Source organism: Onychomys torridus, chromosome 22 (assembly GCF_903995425.1).
Source record: "Onychomys torridus chromosome 22, mOncTor1.1, whole genome shotgun sequence".
Classification (NCBI taxonomy): domain Eukaryota; kingdom Metazoa; phylum Chordata; class Mammalia; order Rodentia; family Cricetidae; genus Onychomys; species Onychomys torridus.
The window spans coordinates 8,781,679-8,805,025 of NC_050464.1; the positions used below are offsets into that span (position 1 = coordinate 8,781,679).

At 52.1% G+C, this 23,347-nt stretch overlaps 1 protein-coding gene across 8 annotated transcripts in view; it reads left to right on the top strand.

The window, feature by feature from the left end:
* Window positions 1-3,377: 3,377 nt before the first annotated feature.
* Tnrc18 (trinucleotide repeat containing 18) overlaps window positions 3,378-23,347 on the top strand; it is a 97,748-nt gene continuing 77,778 nt past the window's right edge. For 7 of the 8 annotated variants that reach the window (XM_036171500.1, XM_036171503.1, XM_036171504.1 and 4 more), the window contains exons 1-2: window positions 5,003-5,376; window positions 7,205-7,635. In XM_036171500.1, the coding sequence (XP_036027393.1) occupies window positions 7,449-7,635 (187 nt within the window). In that variant the 5' untranslated portion in view covers window positions 5,003-5,376; window positions 7,205-7,448. Of the gene's footprint in view, window positions 3,484-5,002; window positions 5,377-7,204; window positions 7,636-23,347 lie in introns of those variants that run through there. The other variant, XM_036171501.1, reaches the window with a different exon arrangement.

Consider the following 23,347-nt stretch of genomic DNA (forward strand, 5'->3'; position numbering starts at 1 on the left):
TGAGGTTTCCACGTCCCTGCACCCCGCATCTGACACACCGGAGATGCATCCAGGAGGAGGGGATGAACGCTCGCCACCAGTGTTGCTGTCCCCACCGAATCCCATGCATCTTACGGAGACCACATAATGGTCTGTTGCCTGCCTCCTTGGCAAGATAATTCCTTGTGGCATTAAGACGTTTATTAACGCGCAATGCCATCCACATTGGGTAGTTCCCCTTTAGGGGTAACCGTCACCCCCATGGCCGCCCACCTACCAGATGACCAACTGCCTTGCTTTTCGGATGGTTCAGTTCTGACCTTATGAAGGCGTGGTTGGTGGACTTGGTTTAAAAACCAGACCCCGGAAGGAGACGCTTCAGGGTGGGTCCTTGCAAGGAGTCAAGGGAAGCCCACAAATAACATGCCTGTAACCACTTCGATCGGTTCTTGGATGCCCCCTCCCCCAAAATAGATCCCTTGTAAGGGCCTGGGATTAATACGGGGTCCAGAGTCCCCCTCCTTGGTATAAATGACCACACACTCACCCCAGACTCATCGAACTTTCCCTACATGAAGTGCCTGGGGCCCAGACACCCCTACCCCAGACCGTGATCTGTGAGGCCCGACACTCGGCGGTGCTGGCACCGAGTGGGTGAGGCAGTTCCCTCTCTTTGGCGAATGGGGAAGCTCCTGGCTTGATTCCCTGCGTGGTCTCGGGGGTCCCCAGGCCGTGACCAAGAGAAAAAGAGTGTGCCTGGCCTAGCCGCAGGGAGGAGGGCCAGCAAGCAGATTTATGACCCTACCCGGTCCCCGCGCACCAAATGCATCTCAAGCCAGACAGTGGAATGTAAGACCCGACCCGGGCCAGAGGAGGAGGCCAGGGTCGGAGGCGGGGCTGAGAGGAGCAGAAATCCGAAGTGGCCCGGTGCCACCGCCCCAGGGTTACGGGTTGCGCGCTGGGGTCTGGGTGGCGTGCGAGGCTCTGGCACCACATCTTGGGTCTTGCTGGCGGGCCCGGGCTGCCCTTGGCTGGATGAATCTCTTCAGGATACCCAGCTGCTCATGGGCCAGCTGCAGCTAGAGACTGCGAGTGTGGCTGGGCCGGGCGCGGCCTCTCCGGGTTTTAGCGGCGCCCGGGCCGGGAGCTCTTGGGTAGCCGGATTTAGGATCTACGGAAACGCGCGCCTTAGACTCTACTGGGGCATCTCCAGGAGAGGCACAACTCAGCTTTCTCTTTGGGTCCCTTTCACTTCCGTCTCCAGTGGAGTTCCATTCCTTGGGAGAGCTGGTTCGGGGCAACGGATAGAGGGTGGTTTGGGTGACCTCTCAGGAATGGAAACTAGCTTTGTTTCTTTTTCCTTCTTCCCTTGATGGAGGAGTATGGGTGGAAACCTGTCCACATCGCTAGCAACATCGGGATTGTGGAAGATGAGGGGGTCAACCTTTCGTGGGGCAGAAGTGAGGAAAGCGCGGGGTTCCCTGGAGCTGGACAAAGGCGCACTGCAGGGGAGGCAGCCGAGCTCAAGGTTGGCCTGTCCTCTGGTTTACAACAAAGACCTTTGAGTTTTTGTCCGTGGGGACTCGTTCAGAGCGTCCAGACCGGGATCAGGGACCTGGAAGAACATACTAAAAGCCTCAGGAATGGCCGGGGACCACCATGCCGGATCAGACAGGCCAGCCCGGGTGGGTTGTCCTGGAACTGCGTGGAGGTCCCTCACCCCCAGCTGATTTTCCATCCAGTCCAGTACAACACACACGCACACACACACTCACACACTGCGTCAACACAGTTTTTTCTGGCCACGGATCCCGCCGGGTAAAACAAGCGAGAGGGATGGGGGATGGGGAGCGAAAGATGGCGCCTGGACCCGTGGTCTGTGCGGTTGTCACCAGCTCCGTTTTAGGACGAGTACACCGGGCTTCTGTAGTTAAGTGTGGTACAGCCCGGTCTGGAGGTCATTTCTCCAGACCCGGAGACTCTCTGAGGAGGTGGTGGTGGTGGGGCAACCTCTGCTTTTCTGGAAGTCCCCACGCCCCAACATGGCTCCCGGCCGCTGTTAAATGTGGGGAGACACAGGGGCTCAGAGACCAGGGCCCTCTCCTGCCCACCGCAGACAAGTCCTTGGCTGCCTGGAGAGACGCGGGAGGGAGCTTGCGTTCCCCTGCCCGGGGCTGGGAATCCGGCGCCACCGGTTCCCCTGGTCTAGCGTACCGGAGGCCCGAGGGCGGAGTGGTAGGTCGAGAGGGGACCCGGGGCGCCGCACATTCCAGAGGGGAGCGGGCCATGTTCCACACCAACCACGGCCCTAATGAAACTCTGGGTCGGTATGCCACGCCGACAGGGCACACACTTGAAAAATGCAAACGCCATCGGCAAATCCTGGGCAAATTGGAATAATTTTTTATTAGCAGCTAAATGATTTATGGCACAATACCCCGCCGTCACAATTACGGCGTCTTGGAGCATCCAGGGGTGAAAACATTAAACATTTATAAAAACAGGCCTTTGTTTTTTTCCAACCCCGCAAGCCTTTTGCACAGTCCCCCCACCCCATCTCTCTCAAGATACATATTTTTCTTGAGCTGTATTAAAATAAGGAAAACATTCTGGATCCCGGGAGGGATGAGGGGGTTGGGGGAGATCAGGGCCTGCGCTCTGAATATTGGAAGGCGATGGGGGTGGGGGAAAGCGGTGGGACTGAGGCGTGGGAGGGTTTAACAGGGAACCCACAAAGGCCTCTGGATAAGGCTCAAGGGCACTAGGCGCCCCCCACCCCCTCATCCCGTTCCTCTCTTGTTTCCAGAAGCCCGCGCAGCTTAACGGCATTTATTTTATTTCTTGCAGCCAACCCCCCCTCCCCTAAGGCACATAGACACAATACCTCCTTTCTCTAACCCCCCTCACTCCGTCCTTGCTCCTGGCCGTCCCTGCGCAGCACCGGGCGCCTCCGGTCGCCCCTGGCTGCCACTGAGACCCGCACGCCCAGCTCCAAGCGTGCGGACACCGCCGCTCAGTTCCCCTCGGCTCGGGCTATTTTCGTTCTTTTCTCTCCTTCTCCCTCCTCCCTCCTCCCCCTACCGAGCTCCAGCTTCCAAAAGAGGGCAGCCTAGAAACCAGCGCAGGAAGCTCCAGGAAGGGCAACTTGAAACTGCCCTCAAGAGGCCGAATTTTTTTTTTCCTTCAAATTTATCCTGGAATTAAATTATACACCCCCAGTTCTCTCTCGAATCTCTCCCCCCTCTTTTTTTTCTTTCTAAAAATGGAGAAAAGAAAATAGAACGGATGAGCGCTAACTAGCTCATTAAAAAAAAGCCCTCAGAAAAATTGCCTTAAAATGGATTTTCTTAAAAAAAAAAAAAAATAGCAGCAGCGCGAAAACGCTGAGTCCGCAGAGCAGGGCGAAAGAGCGGGCTTCTTTTGTTTTAATTAAAATCCCATAACCACGGTTGCTCTCGAGGCAGGATCTGCAAGCTCTCTGCCTTTCCAAGCTTCTTTTCCAGGGTAGGTAATGCCTAGCTGGGCCGGGGCTCCCTGTGGGGCTTGCGGAAAGGGTGTGGGGGACCCTCCCCACCTTAGGACTCGTCCCTTCGGCGAGGACTACACTCCCTGCGTCCCCCGCCAGGTAGATCTGCCGTCCGCAGTTCCCGGCCACTCAGCCTCCAAAGTGTTTTTTTTTTTTTTTTTTTTTTTTTTTGCTGAAGGAGCAAAATTAAAGTACAAAGTCTGGGGGATTGGGTCTCCCCTCCCCCTCTGGCCGCCGTGGCCAGCCAAGCACTTTTGGGCTTGGCTTGCTTCCTCTGAGCTCAACAGATTTTTTTTTTCTCCCTTTCCCGGTCTCGCCCTCCCTGGAGGGGGCGCGGCGGATGGAAGGCGAGAGAGGCCCCCAGCCAAGAGGTTTTTAATATTACACCTTAATAGGTTTCAGAAGGCCCCGTGGAGAAATGCTAATAGGGCTGAAATGTCAGAACCGAGAGGGATTCAGCTCGCGCTCCGCCGATCTAATCCTTTTTTCTGCTCTGGTTTTTCTTGGGGGGTGGAGTGGATTTTTTTCTGCTCCGGTTTTTCTTGGGGGGTGGGGTGGAGGGGGAAGGAGGGGCACCCACGCCAAAAGGGGCTTTGGGGAGGGGCGCGCGGTGCGCACTCGGCCGCAGAGCCCCACAGCCCGGGTTTCTATAGGAACCCTTTTTATAAGATGCAACTCACCGCTGCCGGTCGCCGCGGCCTGTCCAAAATATTAAATAGCAAAGCCTTCTGACACCGCGTTTCAGGGAGGGGACACGCAGGCTGGGGCAACAGGAAAAAAAAGTCCTTGTCGCCTGCCCACCCTACCCGACCGCTGAGGGGACAAGGGATGAATCGCTGCTTTATTTTAAAGAAAAAAAAAATAAGAGAAAAAACAAGCCTTGTTATTTCGGCGTCTGAACTGCGCGCTTTGGAGTGGCACCCTGGAGAGGGAGCACCGGGCGCGGGCGCGGGCGCAAAGAGCAGCCCGCCGGCTGCCGGCCCTTCCCGGCTAGCTTGTCACCTCCTCCCGCTGGAGGAAGCTGACAGGAGGCCTTGCAGAGCCCGGGATTGCGGCGACAACCATCTTCCTATATTTTGATCACTCAGCCCAGACGCAGGAGGAGGGGCTGGGATGTGGGGGGGGGAGGGAGGAGGAGAAAGGGGGGGCTGCTGGAGCTGGTGAGGGGGAGGGCTGCCTAGAAACGGCTCGGAAAAATTCTCACCACCAGTTTTGATCATTCAGCCCCGCCGTGGGGAGCCTGGAAACTGCTGGAGCCCCGAGGTCCGTAATTGGTTTTATAGGAATGGCTGAGGGCCAAGGTGTTTACATGCGCGTGATGGGCGGCGCGCAGGGCCAATGCGCTGCGGCCGGGGGCTGGCCCGAAGGGGGGGCGTGCACCCGGGAACAATGCGTGTTTCTTCGCCTGCGAGGCTCCCCTCCCCCAACCCCCTCTACCCCCCCCTCCGCTTTTTTTTTTTTTTTTTTTTTTTTTTTTTTAGATCCAGCGAGAGGAACTTGAAAGGGGGGTTGTGTAATGTACCTTTTCCAATCCCGGGCTGTATATGGAGATTTGGGATTCTTTAAACCGGCGCTACCTGGATTTTATTAAAAAGCGGGGAGCTCGGCGGGAGGAAAGCTGGCTTTTCCGGGGGCTGCGGGAGCGGGGCCGCGGGAGGGCGGAGGAGTTGGCGCGCCGCGCGCCCGGCCCGGGGAGCGGTTTTCTACCAAAAAAAAGGAAAGGCGGGCAAAAAGTGTGAGGCGGCTGCGGGTGGCGGAGGGGAGCGGCGGCCGAGGGATGGCGGGCAGTACGGGCGCCTAGCCGCGCCAGGAACCGCGGCGGTCGCCGGAGTCGCTGTCGGAGCCTGGAGCCCGGAGCCCCGCCGCGCCAGGTACGCTCCGGGCCCCGATGCTCCCCAAACTTGTGCAGCGCACCCGTTGGGCAGGCGGGCCCTGAAACTGTCGGGGTCCCCAGAAGGGACGCGGAGGGCAGGGACCTGGGGGAGAGGGCGCGCCACTGCGCCCTGGGCTCCCACCCGAGCGCCCAGCCTGCAGCGCTCCGAGGGCGGCGGTTCCCTATTCGGTTCTCGGCAGGCGGCGGGCTAGCCGGGGGACGCCGAGACGGTTTCGATTATAGGCTGTTTTTAATTAAAAGCCGGAATTCAGCCATTTTAGCTGCATTTAAGAGGAGAAAAGTAGAGGAGGACGCAGTGGAGCCCCGCAGATGGCCACGCCAGCTTCTCGGCCATAGCAAAGGCTGCTCCATGGGGCTGGCTTCACCCCGACTTCCTTAAAGTGGGGCGCCTGGACAGTGCCTTTTTCAAAACGCTGCCTTTAAAGAATGTTATATTTAAGTACATGCTTGAAAGCTCCCCGAGTCTTTTGAGACACGTATCCCGGGCTGTGGCGATCGTAGATTTTTTCAAAAGTAAACGCGGATCTGGTAATCAGAGCCCGATGAGAGCGAGGGAGGGTGAGAGGTAGAGTGGGTGTTTGTAACCAAAGCCACGTTAAAATAGGCGTCCTTAGCAAAGTTGGGGGAAGAGGACTTTGGGGTCTGGAGAATAGGCGGCCACCCGGGAGCCCGTGGCTTTGGCTTAGTCCTCGGCTACCTCTAGTAGCCCCGGGCCTCCCGGAATCAGAGTATCTAGAGCTGCCTGGGGCTGGCGGATGGTCTGCGAGGGAAGGGTGGGCTCTCCGAGACTTCCTTCTGCCCCCCACGGGAAAACGACAGATCTTTTAAACAAACAGCTTAAACTGGAATTAGAAAGGTTTCTACCCGATGCTGGGGAGGCGCCCCGTTGCTGGCCCGCGCTGCTAAGGTTTTCCTTTGTAGGTTATTTTGGGGGTGTGTGTGGGTCGCAAAGCTAGAGTAGAAGCGAGATCCTGGGAGCCCCCTTCTTTCTTCTCTGATGATCCCCAAATCCTCCATACCAGGCCACGTCTTCCCGTCCTCGGGATTCGCAGGCCTGGGCGTTGGAAAATGAAACCAAATCTTGTTTTGAAGGAGTCTTTTTCCAGTCCGCGGGCAAGAATGCCACGTCTCGGGGACTCGGATTCTGCGACTCCCAGTGGCCCAACGGGGGCAGCAAGAGGGGGCGGTGATCTTCCTTTAAAAATAAGCCCGCTTTTGTATCTGACCTTGGTAAACAACAACAAAGAGCCTCGAAACCAAACACTATTATTATTTTTTGGCGGCTGACAAGGGGATCCACAACTCAGGGAGGAAAAGAGAGAGACGAGGGCCCCAAAAAGGTTAAACATTAAACTTTGCGGATCAGATAGTGGCATGGCGTTATGGACACATTTCGACCAACTCTAAAGAGTTTGCAGTTTTAAACCCCCGGAGCATGTGACGCCTGGGAAATAAGGCACTCTTCGGATTTGGATTTAGCTGAACGGGCGCGGTCGGCTGAGTGGCCTTCCCCAGTTTCAGGAGGACTTAGCAGGCGGGAGTCCGGGTTGGGACGCAGCGCGCCGGGGCAGTTTTCCCAAGCAAGGCTCCTGGGAACCCCGAGCTGCTGGACCATAGGTCTTTGCATTTCGCGGAGAGGGGTCTGCTACTCCCGATTTTATTTCTGGCTAGCAGCTTGGTTCGCTACTCTCCGACTCTGAAGGGTGAGGCGACTTTCTGAAACTTGTTTTTTTTTTTTTCTCCCCCCTTTTTTCCCTTTCCTCCTCTTCTGTGACTTCCGCGGCTCATCTTATTCCTTCGCCAAGACGCCGTGTGCGCCTCCTCGCGCATCTCCGCTCGGCCGCCCGGAGGGGACTCACCGCGGGCTGTTCGTGCGCCCCGGGCCTCTGGCCCGTGGTTGAGCGCAAGCCCCGCTGGCCGCCGCCATGCACGCCGCGGAGCGCCCGCCACCCGAGGACACTAGGACTACATCGAGGCCGAACTTTTAAGTCCAACTGAAGCAGGCCGGTTGGCCGGGTGGGGAGGCTGACCGCGGCACTCCCGCGGAGGATGGATGGCCGAGATTTCGGGCCCCAGCGGTCCGTCCACGGCCCCCCGCCGCCGCTGCTGTCCGGCCTGGCCATGGACAGCCACCGCGTGGGCGCGGCCACCGCCGGACGCTTGCCTTCCTCGGGCTTGCCAGGTCCCCTGCCTCCCGGGAAATACATGGCCGGTCTCAACCTGCACCCGCACCCGGGTAAGTAAGTGTTGCTCACTGCGCTGGCACCCACCCTCCTGCCTTGAGGCGGATCCTGGGGAGGGAGCCCGGGGCAGACCTCCGCGGCTGGAAATGTCCTGTTTCACCAGGGTGTGCAGGAGGCTCAGCTCCCAGCGCAGAGGTCGGTCCCGAGGCTCTAGGAAGACAGTCTAGGTTTCTGTCTCTGGGGTACCAGATAGTCTCAGTCTTCCCGAGACTCAAGTGTCTGCAGTCACAGCCACCTTGGGGGAATCCCAGTCCAAGCGCTCTTGAGGAAGTGGAGTTTGGAAAAATAAAATAAATGTAGGCGAGAACAACGTGTCGGCTCCGCACCGCGGGAGACACCCGTTCCGGGATAATTTTCTTGGCAAGCTCTCTTCGTTGCATGGGTTCTGTACCCTCGTGGAGCCGCGTCCTGAGCGATTCCACAACTCGGGAGGGTGGGGTGGGGAAATGGAGAACAGTGACACCAGTTTTAGGAGCCTGATCGGTGGTGAACCCTTAGGATTCTGGGGACCCTGGTTATTTGGAAGAAATGAGTGTACCAGGTCTGTACAACCTGGCCGCCAGTCCGGCTGAGCCCGGGCTGCACTGGGTACCCTGCGGTGGCGCACGGGAGGTGGTGGCTGAGAAGGCCCAGACCCTCGCCGGTTTCCCCGGGCTACTCCGGGAAGAAGCAGAGGGCCAGGCAGGGCCGAGCCAAGCCTTAGCCACTGCGCTCTGGGAGAGGGAGCCTGGGATCTGCAGACCTGCCTGGTGGCGGCTCCGTGAGCCGGGCCCTCCTCCCCGGCCGCTCCTCGCTTCTGCGCCTGGCTTAAGGAGAACGCTCCAGCTCTTCCTTGAAAAGCACCACCTTGTCGGTTTCCCAGGGAGCCCGCTCTTGTCCCTGGAACAAGTCTTGGAACAGACACCCTGGGGGCCCACAGCCACCACTTAAGTTTCTCTCTTTGCCCGCCAGGGTGACCAAGGCTCGCCGATTTGGCCTCTGCCTTTGATTTTTCTCCTGGAACTTTTCTAGAATCGGGAGTCCGGGACTCAGCGGGACAAAGGGCCTTTGTGAAGCGCCTGGCGGGGGAGGGGCGAGTGGAGATCCCTGCCGGCGGGGGAGCAGGGACCCGGGGCACCTCCCCCGGTGCGCGTGTGCCCCTAGAGAGCTGGAGGTGCGTCCGCACGGGGGTGGTGGTGACAAGACCGGATTCGTACAGGAATGGTGCCCTGTGACCCAAGTGGGGCATCAGAGACCACTCCCAAGGCAATGATTTGGGGATGGCCTTAGGATACAAAGGCCGTTTGGGCCAAACCCTCTTGAGCCTCTATGAGAGGGGTCATTGGAGGTTCATGGATGTGTGAATTTGCGTGCTTTTTGGGGGTCCCTGGGTTAGTTGGTCTGGCTGGAGGTGGTGGCAGGGACTCCTCTTGTGGCCTGGGAATCCGACCTCAGGGTGTTCCTGGCTGGCTGAGTCTCAGCTTGTCGCCTGCTTCAGGTTTGCCTGGGATCTGGCCCAGACCTGGCTGAGCGCAGCGCCGACAGCCACTCCTTACCGCTGTTGTAGTGCACAGCCTTTTCCAACACGGATAGCATAGCGTGGTTAGACTGCCTCCCATGCCTAACCCGGCATCCGGTGGCTGGGGTGGCTGTGGTGCAGACTAGGAAGTCCGGCTGGAAGCCTCCTTGGAATCCTGTGTCATGGCCTTCTCTGCTTGAGGGCGTGAAGGAAATGGAGGGAAAGTCACTGCAGTCCCCCTGAGGCCTTGCCGACCAGAGAGGGAAGAGTGGGGGCCCTCAGATCTCTCTATTACTTCCTGCTGGCCCCATCTGTCCCTGGCTCCAGATGGGGCAGAGAGACTGGACCCCAGGTCAACGCCCAGAGCTGAAGCCACGCTTAATCCCATTAACCACGACATAGGACTGCACCGCATCCAACCCCTAGGGCTGATGGGCATAGAGATGGGAGACACCCCTCACCAGCCCACTCCACATTCCTTGTGGGGTGCAGGTACAAGATCTGTTCGCAGGGCACCACCCTGGGCTTTTTCTGGCTGCCAGCTCCTTAGATCTTGCCAGCCTTCTCGGTGCCATCTTTGTTTACTTTTGTATAAAAAACCAGAGAAGCTGAGCTGTTTGCCAGGGTCACACAGCCTGGAGGGAAGAAGAGAGTGTTTGGTCCCATTGGGGCATGCGTGGATTTTGCCCCGTGGCTTCTAGGGTCAGAAGCATCTATGAAAGTCCACTAGGCAGAGGGAGCTTGGTCTGGTAACCTCGAGGGAGGAGGGCTGTTGAGGGAGGGAAGGCCGGCCGGCTGCAAAGCTGTCTGCTCTGATATGGGTTTGGCTAAGGCCTCTAGACCCTTCCTTAGATGCAATACAATAAAAAACCCAAACCAAAAAACAAATGGGGTGCCAGGTATGGAGGCTCACACCTACAATCTCAGCACTTAGAGGCAAAGGCAGAAGGAACAGGATTTAGGGGGCCAGCCTAGACTACGTACCCAGACACTGTATCTTGAAAACACACACACACACACACACACACACACACACACACACACACACACACACACGGTTTGGATTAAAGCAAGGGTGGTGGCTCCTTCCTTTTTCCTTGGCTGTAAGTCCTGCTGTAGTTTGAGCAGTGACTGACTATTCACAGCCTGTCAATGAGATGGACCAGTGGGCTGGACTCTTACATGCTGGAGTTGGGGGGCCTGGGGGAGAATTTGTCTTTCAGTTACTGTGCTGTTAGCAAGATCTCGCACCTGGATACTTACTTTCTCTGAACCTACACCCTGGACTGAATAAGGGTTGGGACTCAGGGCCCTGGACACAGGAGGCACTGCACTTTGACCTGGCCCTTCACCAATAGGCAGCTAGCCATGGGCTCCCACTCCAACCGGGGAATCCACCCGGTTTAGCCTACTGGGCTTGATTTAGAAAGATTAATCAGTTAGGACCGGCTGGTGGAAACAAGGAATCCAGAAGATAAGGGCTGGCTTTCTGTCTTTCTCCTTGAACTCTTCATTCTTTGGTCAGAGGCAGCAAGGGAAGGCACTGGGAAGGTTCTGGAACCTAGAAGGGCCCTTTGGGTTCCCTGGTTCTTAGAATGGTCACTTCCTGTTCTTAAAAAAAAAAAAAAATTTTAAAAATTTGTGTGTGTGTGTGTGTGTGTGTGTGTGCGCGCGCGTGTGTACACACACCCCACTGCAGAGATCAGAGGACAGCTGGCTGCAGTCGATTCCCACCTACCCCCTGGGTCCTAGGATCGAACTCAGGTGTGGCCTCCGGCCCACTTCAGCCTCTGAGTCATCTTGTCGGCACCTTTGGTACTTCGGCAACTGGAGTCTTGATTTCCTTCCTCCCTCACTTGTTCATTTGCTTAAGCAAATGACTTCCAAGCGTTTCCTGCTCACCGGGCCTCGAACTGGGGCCTGGACCTGAGGCAGGGAACCAAACAGAAGTAAGGCTTAGCTCTTCCTTGGGGCTCACTTTCTAGTGTGGGAGCTAGGCAATAAACACACCAATCAGGGGAGGAAATCATTGTAAATGGGGACACAGGCCACGTAGAAAATAAAACGCCCTGGGTCTGCTGTGGCCCTTGGGGTGAAGGGCTGGGTCAGAGGGCTTGACCTCAGCCATCCCTAGAGTGAACTCTTTTGTGTGTCTGAAGAGCCAAAGGGTCGACAGCATGCAGAAGCAGAGAGCTTGGTGAGGTATCAGAGATTTGAGAGCCCTGGGATCAGTCGGCCCAGTGGGAGATAGAGTGTATGGGGCGGGACAGATCTCACCCGGTCCCTGAAGACCAGCAATGAAGTCTTGGAATTTTAAACAGCCATTTTACAAAACTGGCCTGGACTCTTTAAAAAAAAAAAAAAAAGCCAGTGGTATGCAAGGTGGAGGTAGGCAGGTAGCCGTAACTGCTTAAGAGACAACGGGGGAAAAATGGCCATGGCTCCAGGCAGTGTGCAGCCCGAGACTGAATCTTGGTTTAAGGGGAAAAAAAAAAACTGTTCCATTGGAGAAATTGGAATATGGGCTGTAGATTAGCTGATAGTGATGAATCGGTACTGTGTTCCCGGACACCAGTCACTGGGTTCGGTGATGTTTTCACAATTTGGGAATAAGGATGCTGAAGTATTTAGGGGCAGGGGACGCCATGTCTGCCACTATCTTTCGATTGGCTGGGGTTGAAAAAAGAAATACTTTGAATTGAGATGTCTGGGCATGTTTGTGGGGGTTATGTTAGATAACAAACAAACTAAGAGGTATGATGGAGTGATGGGAGCCCATGAAGGTCACAGTAGTTATGGTAATGACTTCAAACTTTTCTGAAATTGAAATTCTTCCAGAGTAAGCATGTAAGGGCAAAGGGGAGGGGGCTCCCCAGAATGGCTTAGTGGGTGAACGAGCTTGTAAGTAAACCCGGGGACCTGAGTGTGATCCCGGGGATTCACATGATAGAAGGAGAGAACGGATTCTGGGGAGTTCTCCAGAAGTATGTGCATGTGTGTAACACACACACACACACACATAGGACACCCAGGTTTTGGTCAGAGATGTTCATAGAAGATGGAAGGAAGTTTGATGGGACTTCCCCACCCCCCTTTCTTTCCTTTTTTTTTTTTTTTAAACAAAGTCTCGCTGTGTAGCCCTGGCTGGCCTGGACTTCACTGTATAAACCAGGCTGGCCTCAATCTCAAGGAGATCCACCTACCACTGCTTCCTGAATGCAGGGATTAAAGGCCTTTTTTTCTTTTTAGTTTTCGAGACAGAGTTTCTCTGTGTAGTCCTGGATCTCGCTCTGTAGCCCAGGCTGTCCTCGAACTCACAGAGATCCGCCTGCCTCTGCCTCCGGAGTGCTGGGGTTAAAGGCGTGCCCTGCCACTACCCGGTGTTTTCTTTTTTTTTTTTTTTTTCTTTCTTTCACCTTTTAAGGTAGAGTTTTATGTAGCCCAGGCTGCTCTAGAATTGATGGTCCTCCTGCCTAAGACTCTGGAGTGCTGTTAATTGCCTGGGGGGTGGTGGGACATATTTGTATTTTGTTGTTGTGGCTTTTTTTTTTTTTTTTTTTTTTTTAATGAGACAGGGTCTACTGCAGCCCAGGTGGGCCTCCAATTCACTACCTCACTCATGATCCTGCCTCACTCTACAAGTGTACCGCTTGATTGGGTTGTGGCCAGTTAAGGGTGGATAGTCTGGACTCCTTTTGGTGGACGAGCTACTGTTCACCTGATTTTGCTTCCATCTCATGATGTAGTTAGTAGTCATAGTCTAGATTCTAGGCCATCTCCCGGGCATTCCGATGTTTACTAACTGTGCATGAAACCTTGGGTTCCGTTCCCCAGCCCTGCATTGGTGGCATATACTTTGTAATCCTGGTTTTCCTTCAGTGAAGATAGGTTGAGGCCAGCTTGGGATTTGTGAGACCACTGTCTTAAAAACAAAAAAACAGAACAAAAGAAAAGCCCACTATCTGGAGTTAAGCCTCCCTCAGGGTCCTTTTATTTATTTTTGTATTGCTAGCAATGAAACCCAGTGCCATATGCTCAGACCACTGAGTCAGATCCTTAATCCATGAAGGCCTGGGGACCTTAGCATACATGTTGCCCAGAGAGGCCTGGCATCTAACTTTGGTGGAAGTGAAAGCTGTCATATAGTGAGATCCTGTCTCAAGATAAAAAGTAGGACTATGGAGATGCTGCTTAGTGGTAGAGGACCTGCCTAGATTCAGCTGGTGGTGTGGCTCAGTGGTAGAGCACCAGCCTAGAATCCCCCGGTGAGGGGCTGGGGTGTGGCTCAGTGGTAGAGCACCAGCCTAGAATCCCTCAGTGAGGGGCTGGGGTGTGGCTCAGTGGTAGATCACCTGCCTAGAATCCCCCAGTGAGGGTTTTGGGGCGTGGCCCAGAGGCTCACACACCCTTCCTAACAATTTTATACATTTCTCAGCAGGAGGTAGCTGAGGTTCTGAACCTACAGTCTTTTGATAAGAAACTGCTTCTTCTGGAGGCTCCCTGTTCTAAGGCTGAGGTTTCTTTCTTGTTGATTTTACATTTATTTATTTATTTATTTATTTATTTATTTATTGTGTGTGTGTGTGTGTATTCAAGTGTATGTCCAAAAGGACATTTTTCATAAATCAGTTTTCTCCTTGTACCATTTGGGGCCAGACGACCAAACCCAAGTCGTCAGCTTTGGAGGCAAGTTGCCCGGTGAGCCATCACCCTGCCCAGGCCTGAGACTGAAGTTTTGATTTCCTGACTGTGATGAGTCTGTGAGTCTTGATTTTCCCATCTGCGAAGTGGACCAGTTAATAATACTGAAAGCTTCCTTGCCTTGTGATGTTTGGTGGAGCAAGCTCAGGCCAGGTGCCTGACCCGAGCACAGCCCTCTGCAGAAGTCACTGAGAAAGTGATCGCTGTAATTACCGACATCATTAGTGGGGTGACTCACAGATCCCTCTGCTCATCCACACCTCTCCCTGGGCTTTGGAATTCCCTTCAAACTCTCTCTAGCTGGAGCACAGTCCTAATCCACCAGGGGCCCCAACCTAAGCTTTGATTTTATTTTGGGTTTGGTGATTGACCCCAGGGCTTTGCAGATACCACTGAGCAGTTCCCCAGGCCCTCATTGCTTATTTTATTCTTTGCCCCTTTCTGTATAATGGCCAAACGAAAATGCTTCCTCCATTTTATGTAGCTCAAGCTAGCTTTGAACTCCTGATCCTCTTGCCTCTACATCCCAAGTGCTAGGATTACAAATATGTGCTATCATACTCACACCCAGCCTTAAAATGCATTCATCTCAAGTTTCCGGTTTATTTGACTTTTTTAGGGTCTCCCTGTATAGCCCAACCTGGCGTGGAATTCACTATAGCTCAGGTTTGCCTCAAAACTGGGATCTTTCTGCTTCTAATATTGCCACACCCAGCAGTATATGCCTTTAATCCCTGCATTTGTAGAGTTGGAGGCTAGCCTGGAGAGAGTTTCAGGCCAGCTAGGGCTATATAATGAGACCCTACCTCAAAAGAAATCAAAGTATAACATCAAGCAAGGCAGAGTTGAGCATATATATAGCTCAGTTAGGGCTTGCTTAACATTTTTGTAGCCCTGGATTTGGTCAGTCATGGTGGTGCATATACCTGTAATCTAGTACTCAGAGGCCAGAGTAGTTCAAGGTCATCTTCCCTTGAGTACACAGTGAGTGTGAGGCCAACCCTGTCTCAAAGAACAAACCAAGTTGGATGTAATGGTGCATAATTTTAATCTTAGTACTTGGGGTAGGCAGAGGCAGCTGGATCTCAGAGAGTTCCAGGACAGCACAACCAGGACTACACAGAGAAACCCTGTTCAAAAAACCTCCCCCACGCCCCCTATGCAAATAAATAAATAAATAAAATAAAAAGAATAAAGAAAAAAGAGGAGTATTAAAAATAAGGAAGTGGAGGGGGCTGGAGCAGTGGCTCAGCATTTAAGAGCACTTGTTGCTCTTGCAGGGAACCTGGGTTCAATTGCCAACACCTACACAACAACGCAACTCTCTCTAACTCCAGTGCCACGCGATCTGACGCTGCCCTTTGACCTCTGTGGGCACTGTGTGCATGTGGTGGTACATAGACATACAAGAAAAACACCCATGCATAAAAAAAAATAAAAAGAGAAATAAAATGGAGTATAATAGGATATCTGAGATGGTTTTGAGGATTAAATGGTGCAAATGAAGCATCTAATAAATAACACTGTTCCTGATATATCATAGGGACCTAGTAAATGTTTATTATTGTAGTCATTATTTATCCCTCCCTGGATTCTACCCCAATCCTGATCTATATGGAATACAGTTTTGTTTAAGCCGGTTTTATTACTATGGCTTTGTAAAGTTTGTTCCTAAAGCAATGATGTAATAAAATTAATGTCTTCTGGAGTTACCAGGTTTCTTTTTGTTTTTTGTTTTTGTTTTTTGTTGTTCAAAACAGAGTTTCTCTGTGTAGCTTCGGATCCTCTCCTGGAACTCACTCTGGAGACCAAGCTGGCCTCAAACTCACAGAGATCTGCCTGCCTCTGCCTCCCAAGTGCTGGGATTAAAGTTGTGCACCATCACTGGGAGTGGGAGGAGGGAGGACAGGGGAATCCTGTGGTTGTTATGTAAAATAAACAGAAAAATCTCTTAATTAAAAAAAATTAAAAGAAAAAATCCCTGCCTTCTGGAGCTGGAGAGATGGAGCAGGGTTAAGAGCAGTGGCTTGCTCTTCCAGAGGTCATGAATTCAATTCCTAGCACCCACATGGTGGTTTACAACCACCTGTAATAAGATCTGGTTCCCTCTTCTGGCCTGCAGGCACGCTTGCAGACAGAACACTGTACACATAATAAATAAATAAATCTTAAAAAAAAAAAAAAAAAACCTCTGCCTTCCTATCTCTGGGTCTAGCAGTTTATGTTTAATAGTATGTACTGCCCAAGTCACCCTTGTCTTTTCTTGAAGGTTCTGGTTCTGGGTTATTATCATCTTCCTTCACGTGGTTGTCTGCTGCTACTCTTCCTGGATTTCAGGGCCTTCCTGTTTCCTTGTTCTATGGAGCGTGTCCAGCAGTTGCTTTCTGAGACATGGTGTTTTGAGGGCAGATCTTCTGAGGTCAAATGTGCCTGGAAAATGCCTTTAATCTGCCTTGACATGTTAGTGGTTAGTGACTGTACTAATTTCCACTATGCTAATGCTGCTTTCGAAGGTTATGATGCTATGTCTACCCTCCCCCTGTCTTTCCCCTTTTTGGTGGTGCTGTGGATCGAGGCTGTACAGTGAGTGTTTCATTATTACGTGTTTAGCTTGTGAACGATTCTATGTACTTATTTATTTTTTTATCCGTTGATAGTTTCATTCATGTACATAATGAACTTTAGTCATTTTGTCCCCGGTACCCGCTCTCATCTACTTGCCCTTTTCTGAAGCTCATCTTCCCAGACCTTCCTCCTGTTTTCATGGCTTTTTTTTTGTGCATGACCAGTCAGTTTAATTAAGAGTTTCTTTCTTGAGCTTGGGTGGCAGCTTACTTATTGGAGCAGCTTAACCAGTGGCCATACCACTGAAAAAACAACACGCCACCCCCCAGTTACCATGAACTGCCCACAGACCCTTGGAGCCTCACCCCCCTGGAACTCACTAGGTAGTCCAGGCTGGCCTTGAATTCACAGAGCGCTGGGGTTAAAGGCGTGGACCGCTCACTTTGAATCTTGATCTCTATGCAAAGTGCCCTCCTCCTCCAAACGCTTGATATCTTTTCTCACCTCACAATAGTGACCCTGATGGCTATGGAGACCCTGGGGGAGGCTTGCCCTCTGCTAGCTGTGTGGGTTGAACATTTTGCCTAACTGACCCGCCTTTTTCTCTCTGCTAAAATGGCTGATAATAGTCTCTCTTCACGACCGTGTGGAGGCTCAATGTGTTTAGTTGCAGAAGCACCTAGAGCGTTGCCTGGCTCACAGAAAGCCTGAGCTGCGGCGAACAGGGATTTTCTTCCCATCCTAGGTGTCTGGAGATTCTGCACAACTGACTGCTGTGGCCTCCTTTTTGTGTCTGCTGTGCTGCGTGCCCCAGCAGCATGTCAGTCTTAGAATTCAGTTCTTCCAGTCTGAAATTGTTTTTGAGTTTCTATTTTTATTCATATTTGATCATTTCCTGCCCACCATTCTTTCTCCATGCCAGGAGTGAGATATCTTGAGGCTCTGGTAAACACATTTTCTGTATCTTTTCTTTCTTTCTTTCTTTCTTTCTTTTCTTTTCCTTTTCTCTTCTTTTTTTCCTGAGACAGGGCTTCGATATATTGCCCTGGCTAGCCTGGAGCTTGTGATATAGACCAGGTTGGCCTCAAACTCACAGAGATTCATCCATCTGGGTCTGCCTCCTGAGTGCTGGGATTAAAGGTGTGCGTCCCCAGGTCCAGCTTTATCTTTTCTTTCAAAAAAATTTCTTTTTTGGTATTATGGTTCTGTGTGTGTGTGTGTGTGTGTGTGTGTGTGTGTGTGTGTGTGTGAGAGAGAGAGAGAGAGAGAGAGAGAGAGAGAGAGAGAGAGAGAGAGAGAGATTGATTGAGATTCAGAGGACTCTTGAGTGTGGTTTCCTCTCCTGCCCAGGTTGGTCCTGGGATCTAACTCAGGTTGTCAGGTTTTGCTGCAGTCATCCTTACCCACTGAGCCATCTCACCAGCCCACACCTGCTTTGCTGTTTATGTTTTGGCTTTTGGAAACAGGGCTTCTCTGTGTAGCCCTGGCTGTCCTGGAACTCGCTCTGTAGATCAGGCTGGCCTCAAACTCAAAAATCTACCTGCCTCTGCCTCCTGAATTCTGGGATTAAAGAACCACCTGGTTTTCTTTGCTGTTTTTTGCCTTTCTGTTTCTCAGTCTTTCAAGATGTCCCCCTGCTGCCCCTCCCCCTTCCCCTTGGTGTTTCAAGACAGGGTTTCCTCTGTGTAACAGCTCTGGCTGTCCTGGAACTCATTCTGTAGACCAGTCTGGTCTCCAACTCACAGAGAGCCGCCTGCCTCTGCCTCTTGAATGCTAGGATTAAAGGCGTGCACCACCACTGCCCAGCTCAAAGATGTCTTGTTTTGTTTTTTCAAGACAGGGTTTCTCTGTAGCTTTGGAGCCTGTCCTGGACTAGCTGTGTAGACCAGGTTGGCCTCGAACTCACAGAGATCCCCCTTCCCCTGCCTCCCAAGTGCTGGGATTACAGGCATGTGCCACCACCACCCAGCTAGGATTTTTTTTAAAGATCCATTTATTTATTTATTTACTCACTTATTTATTTATTATGTATACAGTATTCTGCCTGCATGTGTCCCTGCAGGCCAGAAGAGGGCACCGGATCTCATTACAAGTGGTTGTGAGCCACCATGTGGTTGCTGGGAATCGAACTCAGGACCTCTGGAAGAGCAGCCAGTGAGTGCCCTTAACCCCTGAGCCATCTCTCCAGCCCCCCTCTTTAGGATTTCTAACCCTTCACTATGGTTTTTTGAAGTTGGCTGTCATTCACACTCTCTCTCTCTCTCTCTCTCTCTCTCTCTCTCACTCACTCACTCACTCACTCACATAGTCCAGGCTGGTCTCAACTCGATATGTCCATGAGGGCATCCTTCAGCTTCTTTTCCTAAATGTCAAGCAAGCACTCTACTCAGCCCTGTTAGTTTTGCTGATGTTGTTGTAGCATCCCGTTCTTTCATGGCTGTGTTAGCTCCCTGACTTGGATAGTAGTGACTGTATTTTTTTTTGGCTAGCTTAGAACTCACAAAGATCCGCTTGGCCCTGCCTCTGGGATTAAATGTGTGCGCCACCACCGTCTGGGTGTGACTGTATTTTTATTTTTATTTTTCTGCCTTCTCTCTGTACCCTCTAGGTCATTTGCCCTCTCTTGCCTTCTGTTGGAAATGTGTAGTTATCTTTCTTGGAAGTCTCACTGCTTGGGAGGTTGAAGCAGGGAAGGTCAGGAAAGAATTCAGGTCTAGTCTTAAGTCTGTATCAAGTTTGAGGGCAGCCTGGACTACGTGAGAATGTGTCTGAAAAATACAGACAGGTTAGAGCCCTTGCTGCTAAAGCAAGAGGACCTGAGTTCGGATCCCAACACCCACCGGAAAAGCTAGGCAGGGCTGTGCCTGAGCTTTCGGTAGTTGGAGTGCTTTGGGGCATGGAGACAGAAGGTTGCTGGGGCTTGCTGGCCTCCAGCCTGGCTTCAGGTTCAGTGAGGGAGCGCTGGAGAGTGAGAGAAGAGGCCAACCCAGCCATGTTATCTCTGTAAAAAGATATTTTCCCTGCTGATGGTTGTTTTGAGACAGTTGTTGTGGTGTGGCTGGCTGACCTTGAGGTCTACCCCTCTGCCTCAACCTTCTCCCCCAAGCGCATGGATCACAGGGCCAGGCAGATCTGGTGCAGGCTTTTGCTGCTTTTCTTTTGGGCTTTGTATGACTCAGAAGTCAGAGTACGCTAGCTGCTTAGGCACCTGGGTTTCCACCTGGCTCTGTCTCTGCCTAAACCCAACCCTGAGAATGCTTGTCTTTTAAAAAGTCAGCTCATTAATTTAACCATTGTTGTTATTTGAGATAAGGTCTCTGACACACTTGTGTAGCCCTCTGTAGGTGAGGCTGGCCTTGAGCTTTGCGCTTTCACCTGGAACTCCTGCCTCAGCCTTGGAAGTGGAGGTGGAGGTGGGCAGAGCCAGGATTACAGAAGCAGAACCCCTTCCCCCCATGATTTCCAGCCTTTTATAGTTTAATCTTTGTCAGCAAGGGCTTGTGGGAGACTCTAAATTCTTCCATGAAAACAGCTCCTCAGGTATGGCAGACGGCCGAAGATCTTTACTGGGCTTCCTATATGCCATATTCTATCCCCAGCAGGGCAAACAAACCAAACCAAACCCAACCCTGCCCAATCAGCTGTGGTCTTAGGCACCTCCCTATCTCTCTGGGTTTTAGAGATGCCAGGGCCTCCAAATTGGGAAGATCAGAAATATTTTATTTTATTTTATTTTTTGGTTTTTTGAGACAAGGTTTCTCTGTAGCTTTGGAGCCTGTTCTGGACTAGCTCTGTAGCCCAGGCTGGCCTCGAACTCACAGAGATCCACCTGCCTCTGCCTCCCAAGTACTGGGATTACAGGTGTGTGCCACCACCGCCCAGCCAGAAATATTTTAATTTGATTGCCTTGCCTATTTGTTTTGAGACAGAATCTCACTCAGCTCCTACTGGCCTCCAAGCTCTTGGGTCTTCTTGCAACCTGGGGCGCTTGGTGTGCTGCCAAGCCTGGTTTATAGGATGCTGGTGATTAGGCTAGAATCACACCTCCTAGCCTTTTGTGTGTGTGTGTGTATGTAAAAGTTTGGGCAAGAAAGAAGTGTGTGTAGAGGTAAGACAACTTGGGCCATGGGCATTTGTTTTTTTTTCCTTCCATCATGTGGGTCCCAGGGATCAAACTCAGATCAGGCTTTGGCGTCAAGCTCCTCTACTTACTGAGCCATCTTGTCAACCCACAGAAGGAATTCTTAACTCTAAAGTTGTGCTACAGCTTCTGGTATGAAGCCTCACTCTGAACCTACCGCTTTGCCCTAGCAGTCTTTAGAAGTTCATCCACCCCAAACTCTTTCACTCCTGTGGCTGGAGTGGTCCTTAGGGGATGCATTCTTTCCATGAGGAAGTCCTTCAGTAATTACCTGCTGATTGTGACCTGTCTGGAGCCTGCGGGCTTAAGCAGAGTGGACCTATTTGCATATCATTGGAGCCTTTGATACTCTTTTTTATTTAAATCTTGAGCATCCAATTTTTAGATATTGTGTGTGTGTGTGTGTGTGTGTGTGTGTGTGTGTGTGTGTGTGTGTAGGTAGACAAAGCCCGTGCACCCCAGGGAGGATGCTCGATTTTGTGATGGTAGAGGGATTTGAGTTTGAGGGGCCAGGTAGGGGTTGGGGAGGCTGGGCTTTACGTCCCCGGGAGCAGCCTTTAGGCCCTCCTCCTAGGGTGGGGCTGGCTTTTTAAAGACTGGCTTTGCCTTAGCTCCATTCCTTCAGCCCTGAGGAGGTGGCTGCCACAAGTCCCCAGCCACTGCACCCAGAGAGCACAGGGGAAGCCTCCATGCCTGCCACCCCAGCAGCTGCCATCACCTGGTAAGTGTCAGAACGCCAGGGACTGGAGAGTTTCAGGGTCTTTCTTTCTTTTCTTTTTTTTTCTTTTCTTTTTGGTTTTTCAAGACAGGGTTTCTCTGTGTAGCTTTGCGCCTTTCCTGGAACTCACTCTGTAGTCCAGGCTGGCCTTGAACTCGCAGAGATCTGCCCGGCTCTGCCTCCCGAGTGCTGGGATCAAAGGCGTGCGCCACCACCGCCCGGCTCAGGGTCTTGCTTTCTTTACGCCCTTGGTTATTTTGCAGGTGTGGGAAGCCGCAGAGAGGTTGGGTTGCCTGCCTAGGAGACCACAGCTGGCAAGGGAAGCCTACAGAAGCCAGGCTTTAGCTGTCGCTGGGAAGCTGGGGGTGGGTGGGGGCAGGGCTTGGTGAGAGGCATTTTCCTTACTAGAGTCACTTAAAAAAAAAAAAAAAAAAAAAAGACTTCTTATTCATTTGCGTGGACGTGCGCCGGAGTACGTGTGCCAAGGTGCACACGTGGAGGTCAGAGTTTTCAGGAGTCAGTTCTCTCCTTCCAGCATATCAATCCCAGGCACCAAACTCAGTCATCAGACTTGGCAGCAAGCCCCTTACCCACTGAGCCATCTCACCAGCTGGTGCATGTGCTCTGTGTGTGTGTGTGTGGGGGGGGGGTGGTGTTGGTTGGACGTGTGTGCTTGCCTGCCGTGGCTTGAGTACGGAGGACACCTTTTGGGAATTCTCTTTGCATTATTGCCTCATCCAGGGCTCGAACTCTGGACATCCAGCTTGCTCGGTGAGCGCTTTTTATCCACCACACCATGTCAGTCATCCTGGACTCACCTTTTATTCATTTACTTGGCTTTTTTTTTTTTTTTTTCTTTTCCGAGACAGGGTTTCTCTGTGTAGCTTTGCGCCTTTCCTGGAACTCACTCTGTAGCCCAGGTTGGCCTCGAACTCACAGAGATCCGCCTGCCTCTGCCTCCCGAGTGCTGGGATTGCTGGGATTAAAGGCGTGCGCCACCACCGCCCGGCGACTTGCCTTTTTTTGTAAATTATATCCGTGCCAGAGTTCATGGGAATTAGTCAAAATCGAGATTACCCCAGGCTTCTGCAAGTTCAGGGTACTTCCCGGCCACACGTGCCCTTTGTTCCCCTTCCTTCTGGGCATTCCTGCACCTGCTGTCCCCTCATGAGGACCGCCGAGAGTCCACCCCTCTCATTTTATTCCGTGGCAGCGGCTAAGGCTGGCCTTGAACTCTCTCTAGCTCAGGCAGACTGAATGTGTGATCCTCCTGCCTCAGCTTCCCAAGTGCTGGGGTAACAGGCTTCTGTTTTACCCTTATTTTTCCCTCCCTCTTTTTATTTCTAACTGCACGGTTGAGTACGTTCATACTGTACAGCTGTCCTTGTCCCCTGACTTCCTTTCTCCCTCCCCAAGCCCCTGGGACCTACCCTTCAGCTTCCTCTTTCAGCGAATTGATAGTTCTGGGTTCCTTATTGTGTCCCTCATACAGCATTTACCCTTTTGCTTGAATAGGTTTTTCTTCCTTCTTAAAGGCAGAATAATATTCCACTGCATAGACATGCCACAAATTTGTTTACCCATTCGCCCACTGCAGAACTCTTGGGCTATTTGAGAGCACTGCTGTAATGCTTCTGATGTGCAGATAACTGTTCATATGCCTGCCAGGGATTAGCTTTACAGGCCTGAGCCTCCAAATCTGGCTTACACTTTTTATTTCCCCTTTAAGCCCAGGTTGGCCTTGTACTGGCTATGTAGCCAAAGATGACCCTGTGAACTGATCCTGTCCCCACCTTCCAAGTGCTGGGATCACAGGCAAACACCTTGTCTAACATTGTTTTTAGTTTTTTTTTTTTTTTTGCTTTTGTTTTTTGAGACAGGGTCTTACCATGTAGCCGGAGCTGCCTCATAACATCTAGGATTGTAGGGGAGCATTCATACACACAGCTTGAATAGTGTGGCTTTAGGAGTTCAAGCCTGCTTCCAATCCATGGAAAGGACAGGAACTACTGTGGCTAGCTTCCCTGCTGCCTTTGGAAGCAGCATGGGGCAGGGCCTATAAACAGGGAAGTGAGGCACGTG